This window comes from Nelumbo lutea, chromosome 1, assembly GCF_056320005.1.
Source record: "Nelumbo lutea isolate HS-2025 chromosome 1, American lotus-T2T, whole genome shotgun sequence".
Taxonomy (NCBI): domain Eukaryota; kingdom Viridiplantae; phylum Streptophyta; class Magnoliopsida; order Proteales; family Nelumbonaceae; genus Nelumbo; species Nelumbo lutea.
The window spans coordinates 82,599,239-82,625,400 of NC_142684.1; the positions used below are offsets into that span (position 1 = coordinate 82,599,239).

At 36.7% G+C, this 26,162-nt stretch overlaps 1 protein-coding gene across 5 annotated transcripts; it reads right to left on the reverse strand.

Moving 5' to 3' along the window:
* Nucleotides 1-510: 510 nt before the first annotated feature.
* LDL2 (LSD1-like2) lies at nt 511-20,152 on the reverse strand. 5 transcript variants are annotated; one of them, XR_016105357.1, is made up of 3 exons: nt 17,936-20,152; nt 16,961-17,803; nt 511-1,788 (listed from the first exon to the last, which is right to left on the reverse strand). XR_016105357.1 is itself a non-coding variant. In XM_088965722.1 (2 exons), the coding sequence occupies exons 1-2, from the start codon at nt 19,467-19,469 to the stop codon at nt 17,064-17,066; spliced, it is 2,133 nt and encodes a 710-aa protein (XP_088821848.1). In that variant the 5' UTR covers nt 19,470-20,152; the 3' UTR covers nt 16,506-17,063. The 5 variants fall into 5 exon arrangements, 2 of the variants coding, with proteins under 2 accessions (XP_088821848.1, XP_088821847.1); XR_016105358.1 differs by lacking the exon at nt 511-1,788 and adding an exon at nt 2,099-2,367; XR_016105356.1 differs by lacking the exon at nt 511-1,788 and adding an exon at nt 9,692-10,641 and having other exon boundaries at nt 17,936-20,151.
* Nucleotides 20,153-26,162: the final 6,010 nt, after the last annotated feature.

Here is a 26,162-nt window from a genome sequence, read left to right on the forward strand (position 1 = left end):
TTGGTGACTGTTAACTTTGAATTGTGCCTCTTGATCACACTCGATCGAATCACGACCGTTGATCTCATCAATGGTGATCAACGGTCATCAACGTACCAAAACCAGAGCCGCCCATCACAAGACACGCGGGTGCGAGCAAAGTGCGCCTCTAAAGCGCCTCATTGCGCCACACACACGCGCGCACACGCGTGTGCGTGCGTTGCGCGGTATCGAATCACCATACTCTCCTCTACTAATTCTAAGGAGTGTAAATCAGCTCCTATTAAAATATTGAAAACAAAACTTATAATTTTCCAATGTGGGACAAATTCAAAACTGGGTTTTTGTAAGAGAAAAACTGATTTTTTCAAACAAGTGTACAGGTGCAATTTCTCATGTAATTGACCAATCAAACCCATTGGATTTAATCTCTTATGAGATTAAAATCCAACAGTATCAACTTACTTGCCATCAGTAAGATGAGCCAATTTGAAACCAGCAATAAGAATATCATCCAAATACAATAGTAGGAGCTTGAGGTCTAATATGTATAAAAAGTGAATAATCTGAGGGGCTTTGGAGAAATATTGCATCTGAAATAACATATTGAAACCTCTTGAACCAAGTTTGAGACCATATAGAAATCTCTTAAGACGATAGACCATAATAAGATCATCACAATATTTTGGAGGGGGGCTAATAAATATAGTTTCCTTTAGATGACCATGCACGAAAGCATTTTTGACATCCATCTGATGGATATCACATTGTTTTATTGTAGAGGTTACAAGTACAATATAAATTGTGGTCAACTAGGGCAAAGGTCTCTTAATAATCAATACCATACTCTTGCTTGTACGCTGTACCTTTGTGCCATCAAACGAGCTTTACATCTATCAAGATTGCCATTCGAACCCACCTACTACTAACAATGAAAGCATTCGAAGGAACAAGAACCAAATCCCAAGCGTCATTTTCTTGAAGAGCTTGAATTTCGACATCCATAGCTTCTTTCCAATGTGGACAGAACAACCATTGCTTGTTGGTGAGTTTTAGGAATATCTATAGAGATCAAAATGACAGAAAGAGTTGTGGGATGAATATAAACCATAACAGTCAAGGGGTTTAAAAATACGAGTAGAATGACACAGGGGAGGAGAGGATGGAGAAGCTTTAAAAGAGGAGATAGGCAGAGAACGTACAGTCAAAAAGAGGATCTTGAATTGGTAGTGTTGGAGGCAAGGCAGTAGGCTTTGGAGCAATTATTCACTTCTTGACATACTAAAAAAGAGATGGAACAATGGTTGATGAAGAATTCAAAGAATCTACAATATCAAAGAACACAAAACTGATATAGGAGTAGGACATTTTACAATATGACTAAAGAAAACATTTTCAAGGAACACAACATTTCTAGAAATCTTGGCTCGACAGGCTTGAGGGTCATAACAAAGAAACCCTTTATGATTTAAATTGTTCCCTATGAAAGCACACATGGCAGACTGTGGGGTGAGCTTAATTCGCTCATGAGGTGGAAAATGGACAAAATACACATTCAAACACATGAAGGAATAAAAGTTTCATGGGTGATGAAACAAACTCTGAAAGGGAAAAGTGTTACCAAGCACTAATGAAGGAAGCAAGTTGATAAGATGGACAATTGTATTAGTCACCTTCACCCAAAATAGGGGTATGGGAGTCCTGTAGCAGGGTTCAGACAACACTCGATATATGTCTATTTTGTACTTGGCCACACCATTCTGTTGTAGAGTTCTTAGACAAGATTTTTGTGATTGAATTCCTTGTTCCCTGAAGAAGGTTTGAAAATCAGTGTCAATGTACTCCCCCCAAATCCGAACAAAGTATTTCAATGGTAGTAACAAACTGGTTCTTTATCATAGCTAAAAAGAGTTCAAATGTAAAGGGAACTTCTTATTTCTGATGAAGAAAATAAATCCAAGTATAATAAGTATAATCATCAACATAAGTCACAAAAATTTATAACCCAAGCATGAAGTCACAAGAGAGGACCATACATCACTGTGAATTAATTTAAAAGGAACATCATAATGTGCAGTAAAAAATAGAAAAGACAATATATGACTTTTACTCAAACTACATGAAATGCAAGATTTATTCACATGAGTTAATATAGTAGTTTTAGTAGACAAACAACTAAAATGAAACAAATATTCTAGTTTATTAGCAATAAGGTGACCAAGGCATCTATGCCATAAGTGTCATTCATTATTTTTGCAAACAAGTCCTGAACTACTAGTAGAAAGTAAACATGATGAAAATAGATGAAACTAGTGTCTTCTCAAATTCAAGAACAAATAACCGCCTGAGTCTATGCCCCTTCCCCTTCATTGTCCTAGTGTGTTGGCCCTGAATCAAACAACCATCACACATCCTCAACAAATTGTCCAACATAGATTAAATTGATAGTAAGTTTAGGAACAAGAAGGGTTTTAGGAAGATGAAATTGAAAAGAGGCCAAAGTATGTAAGAACAAATCACTATGACAATGATTTTTATTTTCTCACCATTAGCTATAATGATATAATTGTTAAGAGACCAGGATTTTAATGTACTGACCAGAATGTGCCCTGTCATGTGATTAGAGGCACTAAAGTCTATTATCCAAATGTGACTGGGTGAAGAACAATAAAGAGAAGACTCACCAGATAGCCCAATAACTGAAAACACAGAAGAAATAATTGTAGATACCAACTACTGCACCTTCTCAGTAAGAACACTAGAAGACTTACCCGTGGTTGAAGATATAATAGAGGAAGAGGAAGCTACAACACCACCATCTACATTTTCAACACTTGTCTAATAGGCTTTATGCTCACCTTTCTTGTACCCAGATGTACCTCCCTTGGGTGGACAAGTAGGACATTTAATTATGATGTGTTCCTACTATTAACAATAAGTGCAAGTGTTCTTCCTTTTTCAACTAGAAACTATATGATCAAATTCTTTACATTCATAACAGTGCACTTTAGATAAATCCTTCTTGCGCTTTGATCTATTTGTCGAAATAACAGTCTCTACCCCCAAATCTTGCTTCTCACTAATAGTCAACTGAGTCACAAGCCTTGTTTCTTCTCTTAGAAGTTCTCCCAGGATAACATCCAAGCTTGGAGTGGTGTCTCTACTTAAAATATTAGACCTGATCAATTCAAAATCAGGTTGTAGATGCATAAAAAAAAGCATAACCTTCCTTCTATCAAAATGACTCTTCATGGATTTAACACAACAAACTGTCAAGGATTCATCCATATGCACAAGTTCATACTCGGTGCACAGATTCACGAATCCAACATAATATTCTTGAATTTTCTTCTCCCCTTGGGTGTAGGAGAAGATCTCTGTTTCAATCTGATATTGTTTGGAAAGGTTAGATCTTCTGATAAACCTTTTCCATATAACCAACATCTCTTTTAGTCTTCGGACCTCTCATCGGAATGGGAATATCAGTTTCAATTGATCCTAGAATTCAGGAAACTACCTTAGCATAATCTATCTCCCATTGTTTTACCCCTTTGCTATCAAATTCATTGGGTTTGGGTGAAGAATAATCAATGTTTCATTGGGTTTGGGTGAATAATCATCAATGTGACCTCAAAAGACTCACCCCTTTAACACAAAACTGAAAGTGAAATTTCCACAAGGAATCGTTGCTTCCATTAAACCTCATGAAAAGGATATCCCTTCTGTTCGAAGCCATTTCAGCAAGTATCTTATAACAAACTTCTCAAAAGGAAAGTTTTCCAGTAAAAAAAAATCAAATAAATGAGTATTGGCCAATCCAAAAAAAAGGTAACTTTCAGGTCTGTGGATCTAAAGTAAGGATCCAAACCCTTCTAGAAAATGTCCAAATTCCAAATAAATCAGATAGGGAAAAAAACCTGACCTGAATGATGTCTTTCTTGAGAGAATAGATGAAACTTGTAGTGACTAAAGCAGCCTTAAAAGGAGATCCAAACATGTGTCCATTAGCAGATCTGAATGCACTTGAAAACACCTTTAAAAGCTGGTTTTGAAGTCTGATCAGATGAGGAGATCGTGAACCTGCTCTGATACCATGCCAGAGACAAGTTCTAGAGAGAAACAATTTGAAAGAGCCTGTCTTGTGTCTTACATGCCCAAGCAACTTGTATTATATACTAATGAGATACAAAACATGAGAATGGACTATTATGCCCTTCTCAAGTACAAGAAAGGATAAAAGAACAAACAGAACAATGTAATGTACAATGATATGGTTACATAAAATACATGATAAAAAGATACTCCCAAACAAGAGACAAGAGATTAGCCCTTATAATCTCTACAAGTAAATTCGTTATCACTACTAAGCCTATAACTCCAACTCGAATTTATAGGAATATAAGCTAGTTTTACCCCATGCCTTCCTTATATCCCTTAACAAGTCAAAAATAGGGGTGTCCACGGTTCGGTTAACCGAACCATGGCCCTTTTTTTGTAAACCGAACCGATAGTACCGGTTTTTTCATTTTGCCAAACCAAAACCGAACCGGTACCACCGGTTAACCGGTCCGCTGGTTTCGGTTTGTGACTGGTTCGGTTCTTCGATTTTTCAAATTTTTATATTTATAATATATATATTATATAAATATATATATAATATTATATTATAAATAATAAACGATATATAATATATTATAAATATTTCAAAAATATATAATATATTTGTAAATAGATCATTATAAATATTTCTCGGTTCAGTTCAGTTTTTCGGTTTTTCAGTTTTTCATGGACACCCCTAGTCAAAAATGTACTTTCTCTAGGAAATAAAAAAAAAATCCTTCTTGGAATAAGAAACCTCGACAACTAAGAAACACCTTAGATTACTAAGGTCCTTAGTTTCAAAATCAAAAGCTAGGGATTGTTTCAATCTACAAACTTCAAGCCAATTATTCCCTTTAATTAGTTATTACAATATTATCACAATATACACATAGTCAAAGGGACATCTTTTCTCTTGATGTACAAGGCATGATCAACATGAAATTGACTAAACCAATCCTTTGAAAAACATACCAAACCTTTTAGACCAGGTCCTTGGATATTATTTCAACCCATATATAGACTACTTGAACTAATATACTTTCCCATTAATTACAATGTTATCAATATACACATGGTAGTCAAAAGACCATCTCTCCTCTTAACGAGCAAGGCATGATCAACATGAAATTGACTAAACCAATGCTTTGAACAAACATTACCAAACCTCTTAGACCAGGTCCTTGGAGATTATTTCAAGCCATATATAGACTTCTTTAACCAATATACTTTTCCTTTACTTGCTGGTAAACAGGCACCTGGTGATTGCTCTAGCATACTTATAAATATCTTCATTCAAAAAGGTACTCTATACATTAAACTGAAATTAAAGCTAGAAGAAAGTAGTACAGAGAAATAGAATAAGGAATTCATCTTGGCAATTTGAGCAAATCTCATGATAGTCCACCTGTTATGGACGCCTTCCTCGGGAAGACGTACCATCGCCGCCGGCAGCAACAGGCCCCGGGCCCACCAGCAGCAACAGCAAGGATTCAGTGATGCTCATCCTACCCAGTTCAGCAACAGCAGCCTTATCTAGATTAGATTAGCTCATTTTGCTTGTTCTTATCTTATTGTTCTTATCTCTTATTTTATATTGTTAATAGTTTATCAGATTAGGATTAGCTTAGCTTATCTTATCTTGTTAGTAGCTTATCAGATTAGGATTAGCTTAGCTTATCTTATCTTGTTAGTAGCTTATCAGATTAGGATTAGCTTATGTTATCCTTAGTAAGATAGAACTAGAAGTCTCCCTATTCAGCAAGGAAACTCCCCTTGATTAGGACTCTTGTAATCTCCTATTTAAGGAGACCCCATCATTGAATGGGATATCAAATTATTCAGTCAAGAGTGAGTTAGGAGAGTTGGTGATCTCTTGGACAAATCACCAAAGGCGCCAAGATAGGTTCATCACGAGCAGGAAGGAACAAGGGAAAACCTTCCCCGTGAACCAACCCATGACGAGATCCTATTCCCGGGCCCTCAACACGACCCCATTAGTCTGAGTGTATCTCTTGGTGACAAATCTAACTTCATACCTGTTTATCAATCCATCAACCTTGTACTTAATGGTAAACACTCATTTACACCCAACTATTTCCTTACCACTAAGAAGATCAATTAGTTCTCTAGTACTGTTTTCAATAACAATGCCTCCATAACATAGTTGTCAAGGCGACACCTAGGCAAGTGCCTAGTTCAATAACAATGCCTCCATAACATACATATCCTAGGGAACTACCTAGGATATGTATTTTTCACTTAAAAAAAATCCATCACCTAGGCGATGCCTAGGTGCCCAACTAGGCGACTAGGCAACAAGGCACCCCGCTGTCACCTAGCGTCGCCTTGGCGCTTTGAAAACTATGCTCTATAACACTTCTAGATACAAAAATAGAGGAAACAATAAACACAAAGGTGTAAAAAAAAAGGAGAAAATGACTCATAAGAAAGATAATCTGAAGGAGGATAAGTAATACTATAAGAAATTGAATACATTAATGTTTAGACTAAACATTTAGCATTGTTTAAACAGTAATGACTTGTAAGAAATCAATAGGAGGAAGAAAAGACCATCTCAATAGTAATAAGTTTGGGATTAACAAGGATACTAGAGAGAACTTCAAATGAAGAATCTAACTTATTTGAATTACCTGAGTAGAAGAGTTTGCAAACAATAGCTGTTAGTGGAAGTTATGACATGTGGAATCACCTTTTTTTGTTTCAAGTATATGCATAGTTTTTAAGGCGCCAAGGTGAGACTAGGCGACAGGGGGGCACCTTGTTGCCTAGTCGCCTAGGCGATGCTTAGGCAATGGATTTTTTTAAGTAAAACCATATATCCTAGGGTAGTTCCCTAGGTTCCATAACCATCTTTCCTTAATAATTATCCATAACTTTCATAAGAGAAGTATAAATTTCATGTTTTAAGTTTAGAAAATCAACATTTTATGAGAAGAAAAGGAACAAAAGAAAGAAATTTCAAAAAAATTAGGGGCTGAACCCCTACTTTTGTTATAGGAAAAGAAGAAAAGAAAAGAAAAGGTGGAAGAAGAAGAAGATCTATAAGAAGAAAATGTGTTGATTAGACAAAATTTTAAGTTCTTCCCTTGCTTATTGGTTCAGGTTCTGAAATCTTTGAGGATTCAATCAAGGATCCAAACTTCGATATGTTACGCCCTGTATCAGATGTATTGTATTGTATCTTTGGCACCCCAATACACATGTTTATAGGTGTTTTTGGGAACCCATTTTTTAAATTAATATATATTTAAAAATGAAATTGAAAACCAAAGAAATAAAAAAATAGGGGGAGTATCATTATAAGTACTGATACTTTGAACCATGGGTTTAAAGAAATAAAAAAATATGACAGAGGTGTATCAATACTTTGAACCATGGGTTCAATACATCAATTAACAATGTTTATGTTGATTAAACCCTAACAAATAAAATAATAAAAAGAAATTAGTACATAAAGACACTATAAGAGCGCAAAACTACTTGGCGACTGGGCGAAGTGAGCCTCCAAGGGCGCCTCGTCGCCTAGGCATTGCCTTGACAACTATGAGTATATGCTTCAGGATTCTTTGACACTACAACCTCCATAAAGACCTTAAGAAGGAAAACATGAGAACCAACATAGGAAGAAGAAATACAAGACTTTTCTTTTCATTATAACTCTATCTAAATAGTGACCTAAGGAGAACAAAAATGACTAAGATGCTGGTGTCCTTAAACAAATCTCTTTTCAGATGAAAGCAATGTTACCCCTTTTGAGTGAAAGAATATCCCATCCCAAATGGCTTCGGAACAATAGCTTTAGTGTATAAGTGCTTTGATGAATACCACCTTGCCATAGAACATGTACAATCAAGTATGTAATTAAAATTTAAAAGTAATCCACAAGTACAAAGAGAATTACTTGGAAAAATGATGTTATGTAACATTTAGCAAGCTCATAGACTTTCACAGTTAAAATTCAATGAGGTGACCAACTTAAACAATTCAGGGAATAAAATTTAAAAGACCAAATGAGAAAGATAAATAATTCAGGGAATATACTTTTTTTGAAAGATAAGGTAAATTTTATTGCTATCAAAGTTAAAAAAGATACAACAGGCCACTTGCCAAAGCTCCAGACACTAGCAAGCCCCACACAAGCATCAATTTACATCAGACTGAGATCGTCATACCAAGATATATGTATCCAATGCCTAACTTTGGTCATTGATGACTCACTAAACTATTAGACTAAAATGCCAAAGAATTATTTGGCAGGTTATTCAACAAGTAGACTCCTTTCACTTCATGGCCACTTTTAATAGTCTTCCTCATGCCTAGGTCCTAGAAGAAGAAGACATAATGATAAAAAAGTTAAATAACAATTTAATTGCATAGTTAGACTATCAACAAACAACAAATTTATAATAAGCAGGGGAACATGGACAATGCATTAACGAGGACTCAGGTGGAATCTTCTTCTCTCAAAGGAATTTGGGGGAAACCAATTCCTCCAAGAGTGGAGGCTTTCGCATGGTTGGTGAATAGGCAGATGTGCAATGTGTTTTTCAAAGGTTTTGTAATGCTAAGCAGATGTGCACTGTGTTTTTCAGAGGAAGAAGACTTATTTCATTTAATGGTTAGCTGCAATTTTGTGAAAGGAATATGTGTTTTTTCTCTTCAAGCTATGATGGTTGGTCTCCTGCTAGGCCTATGAATATTTTTGGAGTGTTGTCAAGGCTATCAGGAAACATCAAAGTAAAATCCTCTGGATCTGAAACCCTTTTGCTGTCTGTTGGGAGTAGTGGAAGGAAAGAAATAGAAGAATTTTTTTATGGAAAGATGAAGAGCAAGGAAAAATTAGTGGCACCAATCAGCTCAAAGCTCGATGATTGGGTTTTAATTCTTCCAGAATTTGTAGGCTGCAAAAAAAGAATCTGGTCTACTTTGTTGATTTAATTTTGTATGGGTTTTGGGTTTGGTCTATTTTAGTATGGTTATATTGTAGTTTCCCTTTTGTTTCGCTAGGTGGTGACATCTTGTCACCCAAGATACTTGTATCTTTTTATCTTAATAGAATCCAAAGACAAGTGACCACCTAGTTGAATAGTTCCTTTCCTAAAAATAGGAGTAAGGAAGACATTTTCTATTGTAACCTTATTGCAACTAGAGCATAAACAAAGATGACTTGCCAGTTATGTAATTAGAATTACCTAAATTGACCACCCAATATAGAAGAGAAAAACCTGATAAGCAAAAGATTGATTACCTATCTTAGCAAAAGAAATGAAAGGATTAAATGACCCAGCGAATAGTGATGCAATCAAATTGGGACAAGGATGATTATGCTTTTCCATCACTACCTAAGAAGCAATAAACATCTCATCAGTACGAGGCTATGAGCACCAAACGGGGTGTTTGAGCCAGTATTAGATTGTAATTCTCATATGCTAACCAATTTGTATTGTTTTTCTTTCCTTTGGTAAATCTAAGAGGTCTTAGGTTAGAACTAAGCTTCCAACAAGAATCTCAACTATGCCTTGGTTTCCTACAACAGTCGCACTTCATTTCTTTAACATCCACTTGTGTAGTCTTCTAAGAGATTCCCTTCTTTTTTTTGACAAGTAAACAAATTTTATTAATCAGTGAAAACAGCATTACAAGTAGACAATAGTACACACATTATTAGTACAAGCATCCTTAGAGAGGCACGAGGTGCGACCTCCCCCAACATAATGAAACAGTTACAATTACAACCATGCCCAATACAAATGGTACATACATTACTAATCAGTGGAAAGACCTCTCCCAACATAATGAAAGAATTACAATTACAACCATGCCCAATAAAAAATGGTTCCTATTCACCCTTTGCTTGGCGAGAATATCAGCAAAGGCATTGGTGGTCCTCATCCATTGTATTCTCAAAGTCATGTTTCTTGTTAGCAATATAAGTTTCATCTTGTTTCTGTAGCCCCGACTTACAGATTGACTCCTTCAACCACCCCGCCACCACTTTAGAATCACCTTCAATTATCGTATTTTCCAAATTCATCTCATTTGCAATTTGAGCTCCCTGTAACATCACAAACATTCAGCTCTAGTAGAATCTCCCACTCCCGTTGGACCTAAAAAAGATGGCAATGGCATGTCCTTATCTCTCAATAATCCCTCAACTTTAGAGGGGCCTAGGTTACCTTGGCTGTTTCCATCAAAGTTCAGTTTGACAAAATGCTTCCAGAGGGGGCTTCCACACTGAGACTACTTTTTCCTTCATAGAAGAGCTCCTTGCCACCATATATGCTAGTTCCTCCAGAGATCATCAAAAGAAAATTGTGAGAAGATATCCAAAGTTTTGAATCAGTGAATAGCCATATTCATCACACATTCTTTCACTGCTTCCTTGCCTCTTTCCTCCTCTAGAAATATTCTTGCATTCCTTTCCTCCCAAATGATCCAAATCAGAGCTACTCTTATTCATCTCCACATAATCCTTCCCCTTTTCTTAGAAAGATCAAAGTTGGATCAAAGAGACAATTTACCTCCATTGGCAAGTTCCATCTGCAACCAAATAAAGAAAACAACCATTCCCAAATGTCAATAGTAAAAGAACAAGAGCTTAGCAAGTGGTAACAATTCTCACCATTGGATTTGCAAAGAATACACCAGTTTGGGGATAAGCAAAGAAATGGTTTCCTTTTTCGCAAGATGTCCAAAGTGTTAACCTTTCCATTACACACTTCCCAACAAAAAGCACCTATTTGGGGGGCAGGAAGCACTAGTTTACACCAAACCTCATTAGAATTGAAAACTTCGGGGGAGGGCAGGGAGGGCAACAGACAATGAGATTTGAAAAAAGAAGTGCAAGAAAAAACACCCTTGGAATGAGGGGTTCACACTTGTCTGTCAGACTTAGAAGGATCCAAGCAAACATTATCATGGAGATGCAAAATGTTAACCATAGCCTCAAACTCAACTTCCCTCAGCCCTCTATGAAAACCAAAGTTATTATCGAGGAGATTCCCCTTTATTTCCTCCATATGTATCCATGTACACTTTCTAACTAAAATTTTCTAGCATCTTTTGAAGATCTAAGAACCAAATATCCATTGTCTTTTGGGGGACAACCTTTCCTCATCTTTTGAACCATCAAAGTGTGAAAATTGAAATAGATCCAAATCAGATTTCTAGAGGATCATTGGTTCAATGCTAGCAACTTTTGCTCTGTTTGTCCAAGACTTCATGGTCTCCTTGAAAGTCAGAAAATTCTCTTTTTTTTATGAATCAAATATTTCTTTCTTTTTTCTCAAGGCAGCTCAATGGTGTAGGGTTTTATATTTTGTAGACCTCTTTTGTTTTTTAATATGCAAAATAGAACTTTATTAAAATTTATCAAAAAAAATAGAACTTTATTAAAAATGAAAGTTTACAAGTACATCATAGAATCACGCTTGAGACCTAACACGGTAAGCAAAAACCAAATCTATTATAGAGACTGCAAAATACATCAATGGCTGATACAACAGATAGCAAAAAGAATGACCGCCCAAAAAATTTGTAACTTCTTGTTCGGAATTTTTTAAATTTCTGTAGATCTTCCTAAATAGAGAAATAGTGAAATATATGTTTTTTTAAAAAGGAAAAAACTTTGTCCCTAAGAAATCTAGCCTATCTACCACATATTGGCAATGTAATTAGGAATATATTTGTTGTTGTATTGTAGTAGGGGCAGTATAGCCATTTACTACCATATTCACTGAATAGAATGGAATGGTGGAACAGGATTCATGTAGCCTACCTCAAATAGTTGGGACAAGGCTCAGATAGATGATGATCTTGAATGCAAATGGAAGTCCACTCTTTAAACCCTCATTAGCCATGAGACACCATATAAAAATTGCCTTTTTTTATAATTATATAAATTTTTCCTATTTTTAAGAAAGCACATCCTGGAAAGATGAAATAATTCTATCAAGCACCCTTTGAAGATGAGAGAAATGGATCTTGCTATCAACTGACACATGCTTCATACAAGGCTGGCAGTGGAAAACTCCTTGATGTAAAGCTTGTTCTTGGGAACAAGAGGCAAAACAGTTGTGTCAACATAACCCTCCAAGCAACCACTAAATGAGATTCCTCCAAAACTTTGATGTAATTAGGCCAATTAGCTGGGCCCTGGCTGGTCCACCAAGCCCAGGAAGCTCGCTGATTGTGCCAGAAATATCACTTAAGTGTTCTGTATATATTATATACAATTTGAAGGAAAAACACTATAGACAAAAACACATTAGAGTAAAATGGAACCTAACTTGCATCCTTGGAGAAGTAGAACAGATACCAATTGACTCCAGCCCAACCCAAATTTGATTGGGCCTATAGCCAGGCTGTGGCCATGATGTAAAACCAAGGCACAGCCTTGACCTACCTTTAGACTAATCCACCAAGGCTGGGTTGCTTGTTGCCACCTCTACATACCCATGAAAATTACAAACCAACAGTCCTTAAAAAAAGAGGCTAGCGCTTTGTCATCGCTTGGCTCCCCCAAAGCCTTGATGATCTCATCTGTTTTGAATAAATTTTCTAGCCAGGAAATTTTGTGCCAATATTTGATTAAAATAAAAACCATCCAAACTAGGTCCAAAGACTTGAACTTCCAAATGCATCTTCACAAAAATCCAGCACAGCTTCCGGTCTTCTTCTTCAACCATAACATCCATCCACATGGATATGTAAGATAGAATTAACCTTTCGCGCATAAGCATACACTGGAAAAAGTTATTGTCCTTATTACCCCCATTCAACCATGTCACCCATGATTTCTATCTCTTTAGAATTTCCTCCATACGGGCAACCCTCATTGAATTCTTCTACAGCTTCCATTCTCACTACCTTATCCCACAATGAGTCCAGGTCACCTTTTTTTATTAATGGAAGAAATGGATTAAAAAACACAAATATTCATTCTCTCTATCCCCACAAAGACCTTATTCCACTAAGTTCTTTCAGTGCTTTAAGATTCTTACAGAACACAGAATTGGCCTTACCTGCCTGTAAACAAGGAGGATCAACACTATTTCCCACCAAATCAAAAGTAAAAGAAAAATAAAGTTGATACTTCTAGCATCATAGCACACACACACACACACTAGAGGGCATTTACTTCATACAAGTGGCAACCTACTTTCTCAAGAAAGAGTATCTAGAGAGTGGTTCTCTCCTTAACTCCACCCTCAAAAAAAAAAATGTGGCTACCTATTCAACAAAAACAAAAAACAAAAAAAAAATCACTTCAGATGATGTGGGGTCCTTTTAATTCAAATAAAAGGCTCACCATAGAGAGTTTCAATGGTGAGGGTCCCATTCCTCCAGATGAAATAGGTCATCAATTACAAATTACACCTGATTTAATTTCCCAAGTTAAACAAGAATGCAAGTCAGATTAATCTCAAGCAAAAATAATAGGCATAGTTGCCCTGTACTTAGTATGGGGTATCATCACAGTTTTAAATCTTAAACAAAAGTAAGACTATTCAATGACATGGGTTAACAAACGCAAATATTATGCACAAGATGTAAAACTTTATAGATTGGGGAAACATGCCATCATCTAGAATGTCCTTGCCTTGCTCTAAAAGGATGTTCTTATCCCATGATATCAATTTAGAGGCAAGAACATCCTTACTGGACCTTATTATTCCACTAAGGTTCCCAACTTCAAACTGGTTCAAAAACAAATTGTTACTCTTTCTCAAAAAAAAAAAAAAAAAAACATTGAGAGTTTATATTTTTATTGATATCTTTGTGAAAATTTAGTTGACATCAAGAAAAAAATTTAGATGGAGAAGAGTTTTTTTTACAAGTAAATGAACTTCTGTTAGAATACTTCAAAATATCATTTATATAAGCATCCCAAGGAGAGGTATGAGGTGGACCCTCACCCATACAACACAATCAAGAAAATTATACTACAATTCTGCCCAATAAAAACAATCCCCATCAGCCTCTTGTTTTTCCAATGAATCTGCCATCCCATTAGCTGATCTCTGTACCCAATGTATTTTTAAAACCATATCTCTAGCTAGCCAATAAATTTCTTAATTAATAACCATCTCTGGTTTCTTTAACAAACCCACCAATTCAGAATCCCCTTCAATGAATAATCTCCACTCTAACAGAATTCCCCCAAGCCCATTGGACCAGAAAAAAGGGCAACAATGTTGCCAAAGATATCTCTAAAACTCCTACCCTAAAAGGACCGGCATTGCCTTGACTGCTCTCAGTTTTATAAAATCTTTCTTAGGGGGTAACCAAGTCACATTTACCACCTTCTTTTTAGAGGAACTTCTTGCTACTTCACCCCGATTTCTACGAATGTCATCAAAGGAAACATGTGCAAAAACTTCCAACGTTTTTCTTTTGATAAATAACTTCCAACATTCTTAACCAATGTATTGCTCTAGTCATTGCACTCTCCTTCACTACCTCCGAACTTCTTTCTTTTTCAAGAAAACTTCTAGCATTTCTTTCTTCCCACACAATCCACAACATAGCTGTCCTTGTGCATCTCCACATAATTCTACCTCTCTTCTTCAGCCAAGAGAACGTTGATGGATTATACAGTTTATCAACCTCCAAGGACAGAATCTACCTACACCCAAACAAAGAGAAAAACCATTCTCAAATACCTGTAACAAAAGGACGGGAGATTGAGGTGGTAACAGCTCTCACCATCAGCCTTACATATGATGCACCAGTTTGGGGAGATAAAACGAAAGGCCTTCTTTTTTGTGAAGTATCCATAGTATTAACCTTCCAAAAGCAGTCACCCAACAAAATGCCCTATTTTAGAGGGATGGGCCTACACCAAATTTCTTAGCAATAAAAAGACAAAAACATAAATGTTTCATAATCTTATCCCATTTGGCTCTAATTTATCAATCTTCTGGATATCGTTGAATTCATTCAAAAACAATCTCTCTCTGTTCAACCCTATACCTGAGAATAAATCTACTAAACTTAGTGCAGCTAGATCTTAATTTTGTATTATATTATTAGCCTGTTGCAGATCCTGGTTATCTGTTATGTGCCTTAGGAGAACTCACCCCTAAAAGCTAGCTGTTAGAGGGAGGGAACCCAAGCACATATATACCCCACAACAGCATCCCATTCTACTGATGTGGGATACCTCACATTAGCATCCCATACTACCAACATGGGACAAATGGATCGTAACATTATCCTATTACACATTTCTCTATGTCTTCAACCCTAATTATCTTATTTCCGTAATGAGAGCCCTACTTCACATTTCATTAGAAGCATTAGGACATGGAATTGATTTCTGAAAAATTATGCATGTATAAAAATTTGCACTTAGAGGATAACATACTGATATTATTAATGTTTTTACTGATTTCTTATTTTCTATGCAATAACTCCATGCTAAGAACATGAGCGTTTACTTTTTGTCAAAGGCTGACATAAACTTCCAAGTGTACATATTCTCTCCAACTTCATATTTTTTCGTCTTTTTCCTTTTTTCTTAATATAATTGAAATAAGACCTATATATTACATCATAGAGACAACCTGCTAAAATTCTAGAGTCTAATTAACGTTATGTCATACTTATTCTAAAATAGTTTTTACATAAAACTTTACTGATGACATGATACTTCCCATTAATAAAAACCAGGAACAAATAACACAAAAGTAAACCTATGCCACAGGACGCTAAAGCAAACATCAAATATAGAGTTATCTTATACACATCTGACTATACTGAGAAACACATTTCAAATTGATAGACAAAACTTTCAATTCATGAAGGTAAAACAGTAGCAAACATGCATATAGAATTATCTTAGAAAACAGCAGATGCCTCATCTTAGAAACAGTAAATCCAAAATCTATTGAGTAGGAGACAAGTGTAGTATCATTTTAACAATAGAAGAATGTTGTCACGAGGAAAAAAAAAAACAGAAGATAACCATCACTTATTAAGACATAATGGTGTCTCAAAATGGTAAAAGTGGTCTAGTCAAAATAGTAACCTGCTCAAAAATATAAACATGCAGTATTTATCCATGTTCCAAAACTTTCCAAAAGCAACCAAAATTCAAGTTTTCCCAAAATATTTTTGGTTAAGTTCTCTAGAATAATCACAGCTGTTCTCAGAGAAGAACTTCCATGCTGATATTGGCAATACCCTACCATATGAAATCTGTCTTCTACAGGGTGATATTCTTAGAAGTTTTGTGTTGGTGTTTCTCTCTAAAGAATGGAATATGACCTATACATTTAGCTATTAGAAAGGCAAAATAAAAGGATAGTTCAATGAAATCATGATGTATGTTAGTATAGTCACTTCATCTTCAAATACCAATAAAGTGTTTTCCCCTAAACTGGGAACTGGAACCAAGTCAAAAGAAATATTAGGATACAAAAGTTCTACTAAACATTGTGTACATTCCAGAGGGGGGAAAACAAAAAGTTTAATAATTTCTAAATGGAACCAATGGACACATAAGGGAATGCAGAGTCAAGCATTGTCAAGCTTCCATCTGGAACTACTTTTGGGATCTATCCATCAATATCATGTCCACCCAGTAAAGCACAGTACACAGTTTTACATGAAATGGGGTTTAGACAACATAACCTACATAAATGTCAAAAGCCATATGGAGAAAAGAAGGCTGCAGTCAGCAGATTGATTTACGGTGAAATGTCAGAATTCAAAGAAAAAAAATCCAGAAGAAAAAAGGAACCCGAATTGTCTAATTCAGTCTAACTCGAGAAATTGCTTTTCTTGGGTCTAAGATGATAAACCTCTTTGGCTAGATCATGTACAACAGGGTGCTGCTAAGGAGCAAAAGGCATACCAGGCTTCTAGTATCCCTTTCATCAAGCATGTATATAATACAGGTGAAAATCTCATGCTCATGCACGAGGCACTAGAAAAATAATGCACTGAACTGATGACACTTAGACCACATTTTGTTGTCCAGCGGCTGAGCGGTGCCTGATCCGACTTCTACGTGCACTAGCAATGCTAACAGTCAAGGAGTTGCCTAAGGTTCCTAAGACACTAGGTCCCATTAGCCTTAAACCAAACTTTCTGTATAAAAGGGACAATTTATTTTCATCCCCTTCAGTCATCAATTGTAGCTCATGTGCCTGCTCTCGAGATAAAACAGTGTACAGCTGCAATGGTAGAGTTAAGGACTCTTGTGAGCTCTTTTGTAATTCTTGTCCAGAACCGAATTTGCCAATAAATTCACTCCTGGACTTCCCAACGGTAACTTTCATAAGCCCCAGGGATTTAGGGTCTTCAGTCGAAGGGTCAAATATAAATGAAAACTTCCCAAATGCTAAATCAGGCTTCCTGAATAGATCTGTAAGAACATCTTCACATGGTCCCACGTTCTTTTGCACATACAACCTGAGATTATTTTGTCGACTCCTTGTAGCATGAAGAATACATGAAGCTTCTCTTATACCACTCAAGAAAGCACCATGCATGCTGGCTGGATACTGCTTATTTGTGGCTTCTCCAGCAAAGAACAGCCGCCCGCCTACACTTTCTGCAAGAATATCATAATCATTACCAGATGATCCAACTCTAACATGAGAATAAGAACCACGGCAAAGGGGATCACTTCCCCATCTTGTGCATATTGTTTGGATGGGATTAGGCACATCAATGCCCCTTTGGCTATAGATACCTGTAAAATTAGCTAATAAATATTACACCAAGAGATATATTGAAATGAAACTTCCTAAATTAAGACAACTAAAACACAAAAACAAAAATTGCATTAGTACTTTGTCACCTGTCATCTAAAAGGTTGTAGTACCTCTGAGGATGCTTAGCACACGGTGTAGCAAAATAGATGGATCCTTGTGTTCAGAAATAAGTGCAGCTTCTCCTGCTACCAGTGCAATAAGAACGGGACCTCCAGAAACAGTATGGTAGCTGTAGAACAAAAAGAATTCACCACGTCTGTGGCCATCTCTGTTCAGACAGCCAAATGTATCTAGGTCTTCTCCCCAGAAAACATAAGGAAAGACCATAGCAACCTTATTCAACAACCCAAAACCCAACCTCTCAATAGCTGCAAGTTTTCTTTTTGGTAAATCAGGTTCAAATTTGATGCTTTTATTTTTCAAAACCCCAAGAGGCACAGTGCAGAGAACCATATCTGCTTGAAACACTTGCTCTCCGGCAATCACTTCTACACCTTCATTTCCATATTTAATTGTGTGAACCATCTTCCCATAGAATATTGGGACATCTTCACACAGTGCTTTTATGAGTCTCCAATTACCTCCAGCAAGAAGACAATGGTCCCCACCCATTTCATAAGGATCATCCTGATCCCAATATGCAACAGAAAGGTCTGAAAGACATCCTGCATTTGCATATTCCAAGTTTGCATGATGCCAATCAAGTAGTTGTGTTTCTTCGGTACTTTGAGCCACTCCATACAATTGTCTCAATGTCTCCAGAGCTGATCCCAGGGAAATATCATTTGCCAATCCACCCATAATTTTTCTCAATTGGGTGGCTTTGTCCAGCAACTTGTTGAAGATGAATTCCACATTGGAATCAATTTCCACGTCAACAGGTGCCCCATCTGGCTTGTATAGAGGACATTTATCTCTAACCTTATGAAGTGGAATGGAAAGTTGCCTGGCTAGAACCCCTAGGGGGTTGGCATGAATACCTGTAATAACACTACCACCAAGATCTACAGCAGCAAATTTACCATCACAGCCCATTTTCTGAGTATAAACTCTTCCTCCTGGCCTTTTTCTACCTTCAAGGACAACAACCTTGAAGCCAAAGGATAAAAGCTGCCTGGCTGCAGCTAATCCAGCAAGTCCAGAACCAACAATTATCACTGACCCTTCATGTGCTTCTTGGGGAATTTGAGATGTGATTGACGGTGAAACCCCAAAATTAATATACCCATGTGACAAGAGAAAATCATGAGCTGAACATATCAAATGTTCATACTCACTGCTAACAGTTTCCCTAATCTGTCCTTTTGAAAGCCAGATTCGAACATTATCCCTCCACTTTGCTAATATATGATTTCTCACCACGATGTAGTCATTTTGCTCTTTTCCACCCAATTCACTTACAACACCAGCTTTAATTTCCTCTTCAAGCAATGCATCAATGGGGAACCCTAGAGATAGAGCAATCATGGCCTCGATTTCAGTTTCTTTCTCCAAATCCGCCTTCGTTCTATTCTTTTTCCTTGGCGTGCTGCCCAAGTGCTTCTCTATGAGCTCGTCCATAAGATTCTCATCGTAACTTCGTAACGCTACAGTCTTTCTTAACGAGCGCTTAGGAGTGTTGCCATCAGAAACTGGAGATTCCATCCTAGTAACTTGAATACTCAAACCCAGCTCACATGAAATTGCAACTTTCTTACTTCTTGTCCCTTTTTCCTTCTTGGCTAGAGGTCACAGACCCCATCCAAGTCCATGACAAACGTAACCGTGCATTTTTCTCCGCACTTTCGTATTATCAAACTCAGCTCCAATAGACCGGATGTTCCATTTTAACAACTCCACGGATATAAAACGATAATCCATTGGATAGAAAGTTTTGAACATTTTCCTCAACTCTTCGACCACAGTTCCTCTTGTGATTCATCCCAAACTATCCTAACAACCGGATCTTTAATCTTCCTCATTTGAGTCCAAAAGCACCATTCTAGTCATTCCACTCTCACGAATCTCTTAGACGAAGAACTTAAAAATTTCACAAACGTAACTCATAATTACTGCAACTGGAAACAGTTGTGTTGAGCCACCAAAGAATAAATGTATAACTAAATTGCGGGCCTAAGCTCGAGTTCCTCGTTGAGATTCGACACAAGTCCATCTCTGAAACTACACGCAAGAGATTCTTGCAGTCTCGAAAGAATAATAACGAATCATACCTTTTTTATTCGCAGCCTCCGCAGTAATTCGCCGGAATTAGGGTTTTCTCGGGTGACCTCGAGCGTCGCGGCTACTGGTCTTCTCTGTTTAATAGAGGGGATGGAGGGAATTAGTGCAGGCGAGAACTTCCCTTTTATTAAGAAAAACCGAAAATAGCGTGGAAAATGGCCAGATTTTGGGCCTGTTTGGCCGAGATTGGATACTGGATTTGACGCATAAGCCCAGCTGACGTGTGCACTTAACATCCGTACGCTGATTAATGCTAAATTTGAGTTCGAATCAGCTACCAACGCGAGACCTGATCTGCTCCTCGCGGCTGGCGCCTCACGAGGAGATTCTACCATGCATCGGGAACATCTCCCGTATTTATTAACTATTATTAACGGGAGATGTTCCCAATGCACGGTGGATGTGCCTGTAAAGGCCCATTTGTGAGGCGCAGATCCTACTTCTATCAACACACGTTGAGCTGTACATTGGGAACCTCATGAGATGTTCCTAATGTGAGGCTGCAGTGGGCTGTTGACGCAGGGTTGATAGCATTTGGTGGGTAGCAGATCTCTACCCAATTTGCAGTCATAAATATCTCATAAAATAAAATATAGAAGTACGGAGATGTTATTGATGCAAGGTTATAAAGGCTGTTGGAATGGGCCTTACAATGACTGAAGCCAAACTCCATGATTTATGTCTGGAGTATGCCCATTTCATACATGATGGATCTAGACTGGTTTAAATGGTAGGTCATTGAGTTGGATAAATGCACTTGTTGTAGCAAATATTTCATGGAAAACAATTGTCTAGATAAATACAATAAGTATGCATTTGATTCCAGTGAAAAATGATTGATGGACATGCAGTTGCTTGTGAATGGGCGGTTGGAGTTTTTTTGGGATAATATGAAAAAGTCAACTGATTAAATGGTTTACATCGATTTAAACTTTACATTGTAAATAAATGCCTAAAAAAGCGGATTGGGTGTAGAGTTTTACATTGGTTCACCATATTAGAAACAAATGCATCTAGAGTTAAATTGACCTTAGAGTTTTATATTGATTCACATTTACACCAAAAACAAATTAAATGTAGCATAATTGTTTTATCCATGAAAAGTGTTCTTATTAGAAGAATAATATTGTCCCATCATGTGTGTGGGAATCATTATATTCCATGTGACCCATTGATATTGAGACATGAACACTAATTTCTTTCTCTTCCATGGGATCCATCAACTTACCCATCCCCTTTCCAAAAAATAAATGTGCCCTAATTTAGTGAAACAAGATTCAGATCTAATCTCAATAATGAGATGGGATCTATTCTTGTGAACAAATCCACCCGCCTCACTGAGATCCAAACTCGATGAGGTGTGGACACGAATTACATTGGAATGGTTTTGTTGGGAGGAGATCTCATCTTATTGGGATTTGGGAACCTGAAAAGGGCACCTCCATGTGGACACAAATGAGCCCAGATCTGCTCCTCATTGAGAGCGCCTCACAACATGTCCTGGCTGCACATGGGGAACATCTCCTGTATTTCTATTTATTATTCATGGGGAGATATTCCCAATACAGGGTAGGATGTGGCTGTGAGGTCAGCATGAGGAGCATATCCCAATTCCACTCAAATTAGGGCACCTCCATGTGGGGTACATCACCAGCAAAATATACATTGATTGAAATGATAAAAGATAAAACGTGAAGCTTTTGTTTGTCGTGTAAACCTGAACCTGGTTCGGTTTTACATCCATTTGTTTTGTAATTATGATTTGCACTTCTAGTTAATGAAAATTTGTGCTTTATATCTCATTGGACTGTTATTGATTCAAAATTTGTATCACCTTCTATCTCAATTATTTCTCATATAAAGTGGCGATCACATCATCTGCTTCCTACTGCACTCCCAAACAAATAACCTTCCCCTTACCTCCTTTCTCTTTCATATAAGGGGGAGATCACATTATTTTACTTCTTAAAAATGAATAAAGCAATTACATCTAAAGCAAAAGTAAATCAGAATGTACACTCAGCCTATTTGCAAACAAACTGAGCCTTTTTTTCAAACATGTCTCACGATTAGGGGCTTGTCACCCTCCATGGATCAAATGGGGTGTGCCCATATCATATCTCATGGCCAAATGTTGTGCAAGCAACCAAAGCAAGACTGCAATAGAAAAAATCCCCAAAAGCTATGGCTTAAACTCCAGTTTTGGTAGAGTTAAAAGGCGATGAAAATCAGGCTTATAGCCTTGAACCCTTGGCACTTGACAAGCCCATGGCGGTATTAGTCCATAGAAAACTTCTTAAATGCAACTATTTACCTTAGGCTCAGTTTGGAAAGAGTAGAAATGCAAATATGTAGAGTGCAACACCTTATATTTTGTATTATTTTGTAGTATTTGTAAGTACATATTTGCATTTGTACTCTTGACAAACTGAGCCTTGTGAAAAAGGGAGAGGAAAATCATTTGTCTTGATTTCTTGAGAAAAGTACAATTCCATTTAATAGCATTGCAACTGATTATACTTCTGATTTTGTATTGCATATATTATCCTCTAGTAAATGCCACATTAGATTTTATCTTCACTCAATTTAATAGTATCATCACTGTATTGCCATAGTTTTTTCATGTGAAATGGAAAACTCTATTTATTAGAAGTGCAAGAGTCGGGCAAAACAAAAGAATTTACATGAGCCCATTTAAATTTTAATAAATCCTCAACCTGAACCCACTCCAAGTTGCAGCCCTACTATTTATCAGTCTATAAATAATGCCACTCTTCAACTAAATAATTGAGTATAGAACTGAAAAGTTTGTTTCTTTAGCTACTTACATTTATACAAACTTATGTTATAAACGCAAGGATATAAAGTTACTATATTGGACCAATAGCTATTTCAATAAGAGTCTTAACATTCCAACAAGCACCCAATATCTTGTTGTTAACAAGTATAAAATTAAGAGATTTAAGTTGCATTTGGCATTCCTTATTTTAAGGGTTTATCTCATTTTAATGAACACTAAGGCCATGTTCTTTTTTCGGAATCACATTTACCCATGTTCTTTTTTTGTTTGATTTACCCAGGTAAATGATGTTTCTTGTTTTCCCATTTTCTTTTGCAACACCCACTTTCCTGGGTAAATTGTTATTTTTTTAATTTCTTTCCAATTTTACCCTTTGGACATGGATTTGAAACCCATGTCACAGTCTTAAATGCCCCTAAAATTTTTGAAAATAAACCATGTTGCCTCTTCTTTTAAGCCCAATTTGAGCCTAATACAAGTTTTTCCTCTAGAACGATAGAAGAAAACACCATCTGCCATTATTTTGGACACTTAAGTCTGTTGTCATAACTTTTTATTTTCTTTATGAAAATGAAACTAGTTCTGGTTATTTAATGAACTATTGAATTTTCACAAATACCAAATAGCAGAGAAGAGTATAAAATGTCAATGCTTATAAGATCATGTCAATCCTTTGACATTCAAAATCACAGTTACAAAATGAAATGTGAGTCTAAATTACTTCCAATAAACAACATACACCAAAATTACATGGTTGGGGCTTTTCAAGCACAGCCAGATATACAGTTCTCTATCAAAGAAGAATAACAGAGAATGGGAAAAAACAGAGCAAGGGAAAATTAGTTGGATGTCATTGGGGAAGAAGGAATAAAAATTCTCCATGGACCATAGTGAAGGCACATATGGAACGCCTCAGCACATTGCGTGGCCTCACTTGGCATAGCTGATTCATATATTAAGATGCCTTCTTCAGCAATAGGTCAATGATCAACTCATCCAAAATCTTGAACCGGCCAAGTCCTGGTTGGCAGCAGAACCACAGCTAGCTAGCTACTGAATGCGAGAAGAGAACTCTCCAGCCTGCCATGAATTTTAGCCATTAGGGCTCAAGCCATGGAACAAAATACAGCATATACAATCAAGGAAAATACCATGTTTTCTGCACAAATGTCTGGAACAATGAAACATGGGAATTCTACAGGCTCAGTTTGGAAGGAATACAATCTTGCTCTTATTCACACAGGAAATTTCTAGATACGTCACCTACAATCAGAAAGTTGGGTAAAAAGTAAATGGCAAAAAATGATAGACCTTGATGAGATGGGCCAAGGTACAACACCAGTTCATGGGAGCTCCTTCTGATTGTTTCCAGAATCAGTGGAGCTCCATCATTTTTTGAACATGCTGTATATGTCATGTGGATATTATAGTCATACTTGTTTATAAATTCTAAGGATTCCTCACCCTCCTTACAGTACTACAATACTTTTTTTCCGTTTACTAAAAAAATGTCAACCAGTAATGCAGCAAAAGCTCTAGTATGTTCTTAACACCGAGGGAAGGAGGTTCATCCTTAAACCATCTCCAGATTTTATATATTAGAGGCCCACCTAAGTATATGCAAAATTGAGAATAAATAAGAGCAAAACACTCAATAAGGTAGAAAGAAGAAAATCAAGAAATTAAAACAAGTTTAACAAGTCTACAACAACAAAGACAATAACGTTTTGAGTTTTTAGGGGAAGGAGTACTTCATAATTCATTTCCTAGCATTTGAATTGGTAAGAACGTGAAGGATTATGATAGAAAGTAAATCCTTTACATTGAGTCCATTACAACATCCATGTAATTACTGAGAAACAGTACCATTGTCAAAGACTGCAATAAATGCTAAAACTGGAACTACTTTTCTCTCTTCCAGAGGGTAGGCCTTGGTGCAATGGTTGGGTTACTCCACTGCAACCTGGGTGACCAGGTCTCAAATCATAGAAACAGCCTCTCCATATGTGCAGGGGTAAGGCTGCATACACCTGTCCCTCCCCAGACCCTAGACCCTGCGTTGGCGAAAGCCCATACACTGGACTGCCCTTTTTAGAAAGCAAAAATATGCTCATAGTTTCAGCTGAAAGATCTGTTTAACCAAATGAAATTTAACTAGTTGCTTAAAATTACACATAATAAAAAGCCAAGACAAAAAAAAAAGGTATTCTGTATTAGAGAGTCCAAAAATAGCCTTTCTCGTTGCCATTCATATTGAGTGAAATGCCAAGGGGGAAAAAAAAACATGAAATAGTGAATTCAGTGAAGCAAGCCATAGATTTCAAACAATTCCACAACCTAGACTGTATGTAAGTGACCCTACCAGATTAAAGTGAAAAATCTATCATCAAAATACAGTATATAAGACAGTAATGTTTGATAAGAATAATGTACAGTATACAAGGAAGTAGTGTTTGATAAGAGTAAAGTGAAAATTTTATCAGGTTGAATAGTTTGGATCAGCCAAGCACTGACAACATGTTACAAAGTAAGACTACAAACTGTAGAATGATCCCAACAAAAGAACAACTATTCTTCCCTATAATTTATTTATTCAAGCTGACATCAAATCCAAAACTAACCAACTCTGCAAAATAGGATTCATGTAGTTAGTTGGAGTAAGGCATTGTTGAGTCGAACTGACCCTAAAGTTTTAAAGGTCTAGTATCGTTACCCAATACTTGGTAGTTCTCACTCATCATCCAGATTCCAGATTGTATTTCCTTATAAACAACTCTCCTTAACTTTACTTACTATCCAACACTAAAAGCTGTTTGATGAACCAAGAAAACTTTTGAATCCTTTGATCATGAAAATGTTGGTGCCTTAATCCAGCATTTTATCAAGGTTTAGGAATTATGAACTGGGCTTATCTTTTGTGCCTTTATAAATCCTACAAGATTGATTAATTGATTTCCACCTACACATATATGATATATCCTATAAAAACAGAACTCTTTACATGTTCACCTACAACTGCACATACAAGGATGAATGTATCTACAAGTTCATATATGCACTAAACACGGAAGAAGTTCTTAGCACTACCCTTAGAGAATTGAATACCCAAACCTGATGTAGAAAGTTGAGTAGAAACCTCTAGTTCTCTGCTGGTACTCAAAAGAAATAATGCCTTGAGTTCAAACCCCGCTAATTACTAAAGGAGTTCAAAACTGATGGAGCGCGATCTGGCTACTCCTACCTGGAGGGCGATCCAAACTCCAAATGGACGGCGAGCTGGATCAATCTGCAAAACAGTGGATCAGAGAACCCAGGGT

Bases quoted from the DNA above. Each gene is read 5' to 3' on its own strand.
- LDL2 (XM_088965721.1), bottom strand. From the start codon at position 19,469: ATGGAATCTCCAGTTTCTGATGGCAACACTCCTAAGCGCTCGTTAAGA. The intron at 17,804-17,935 runs GTACTACAACCT...CTAATTTTACAG, and splicing joins TGTGCTAAGCATCCTCAGAG to GTATCTATAGCCAAAGGGGC.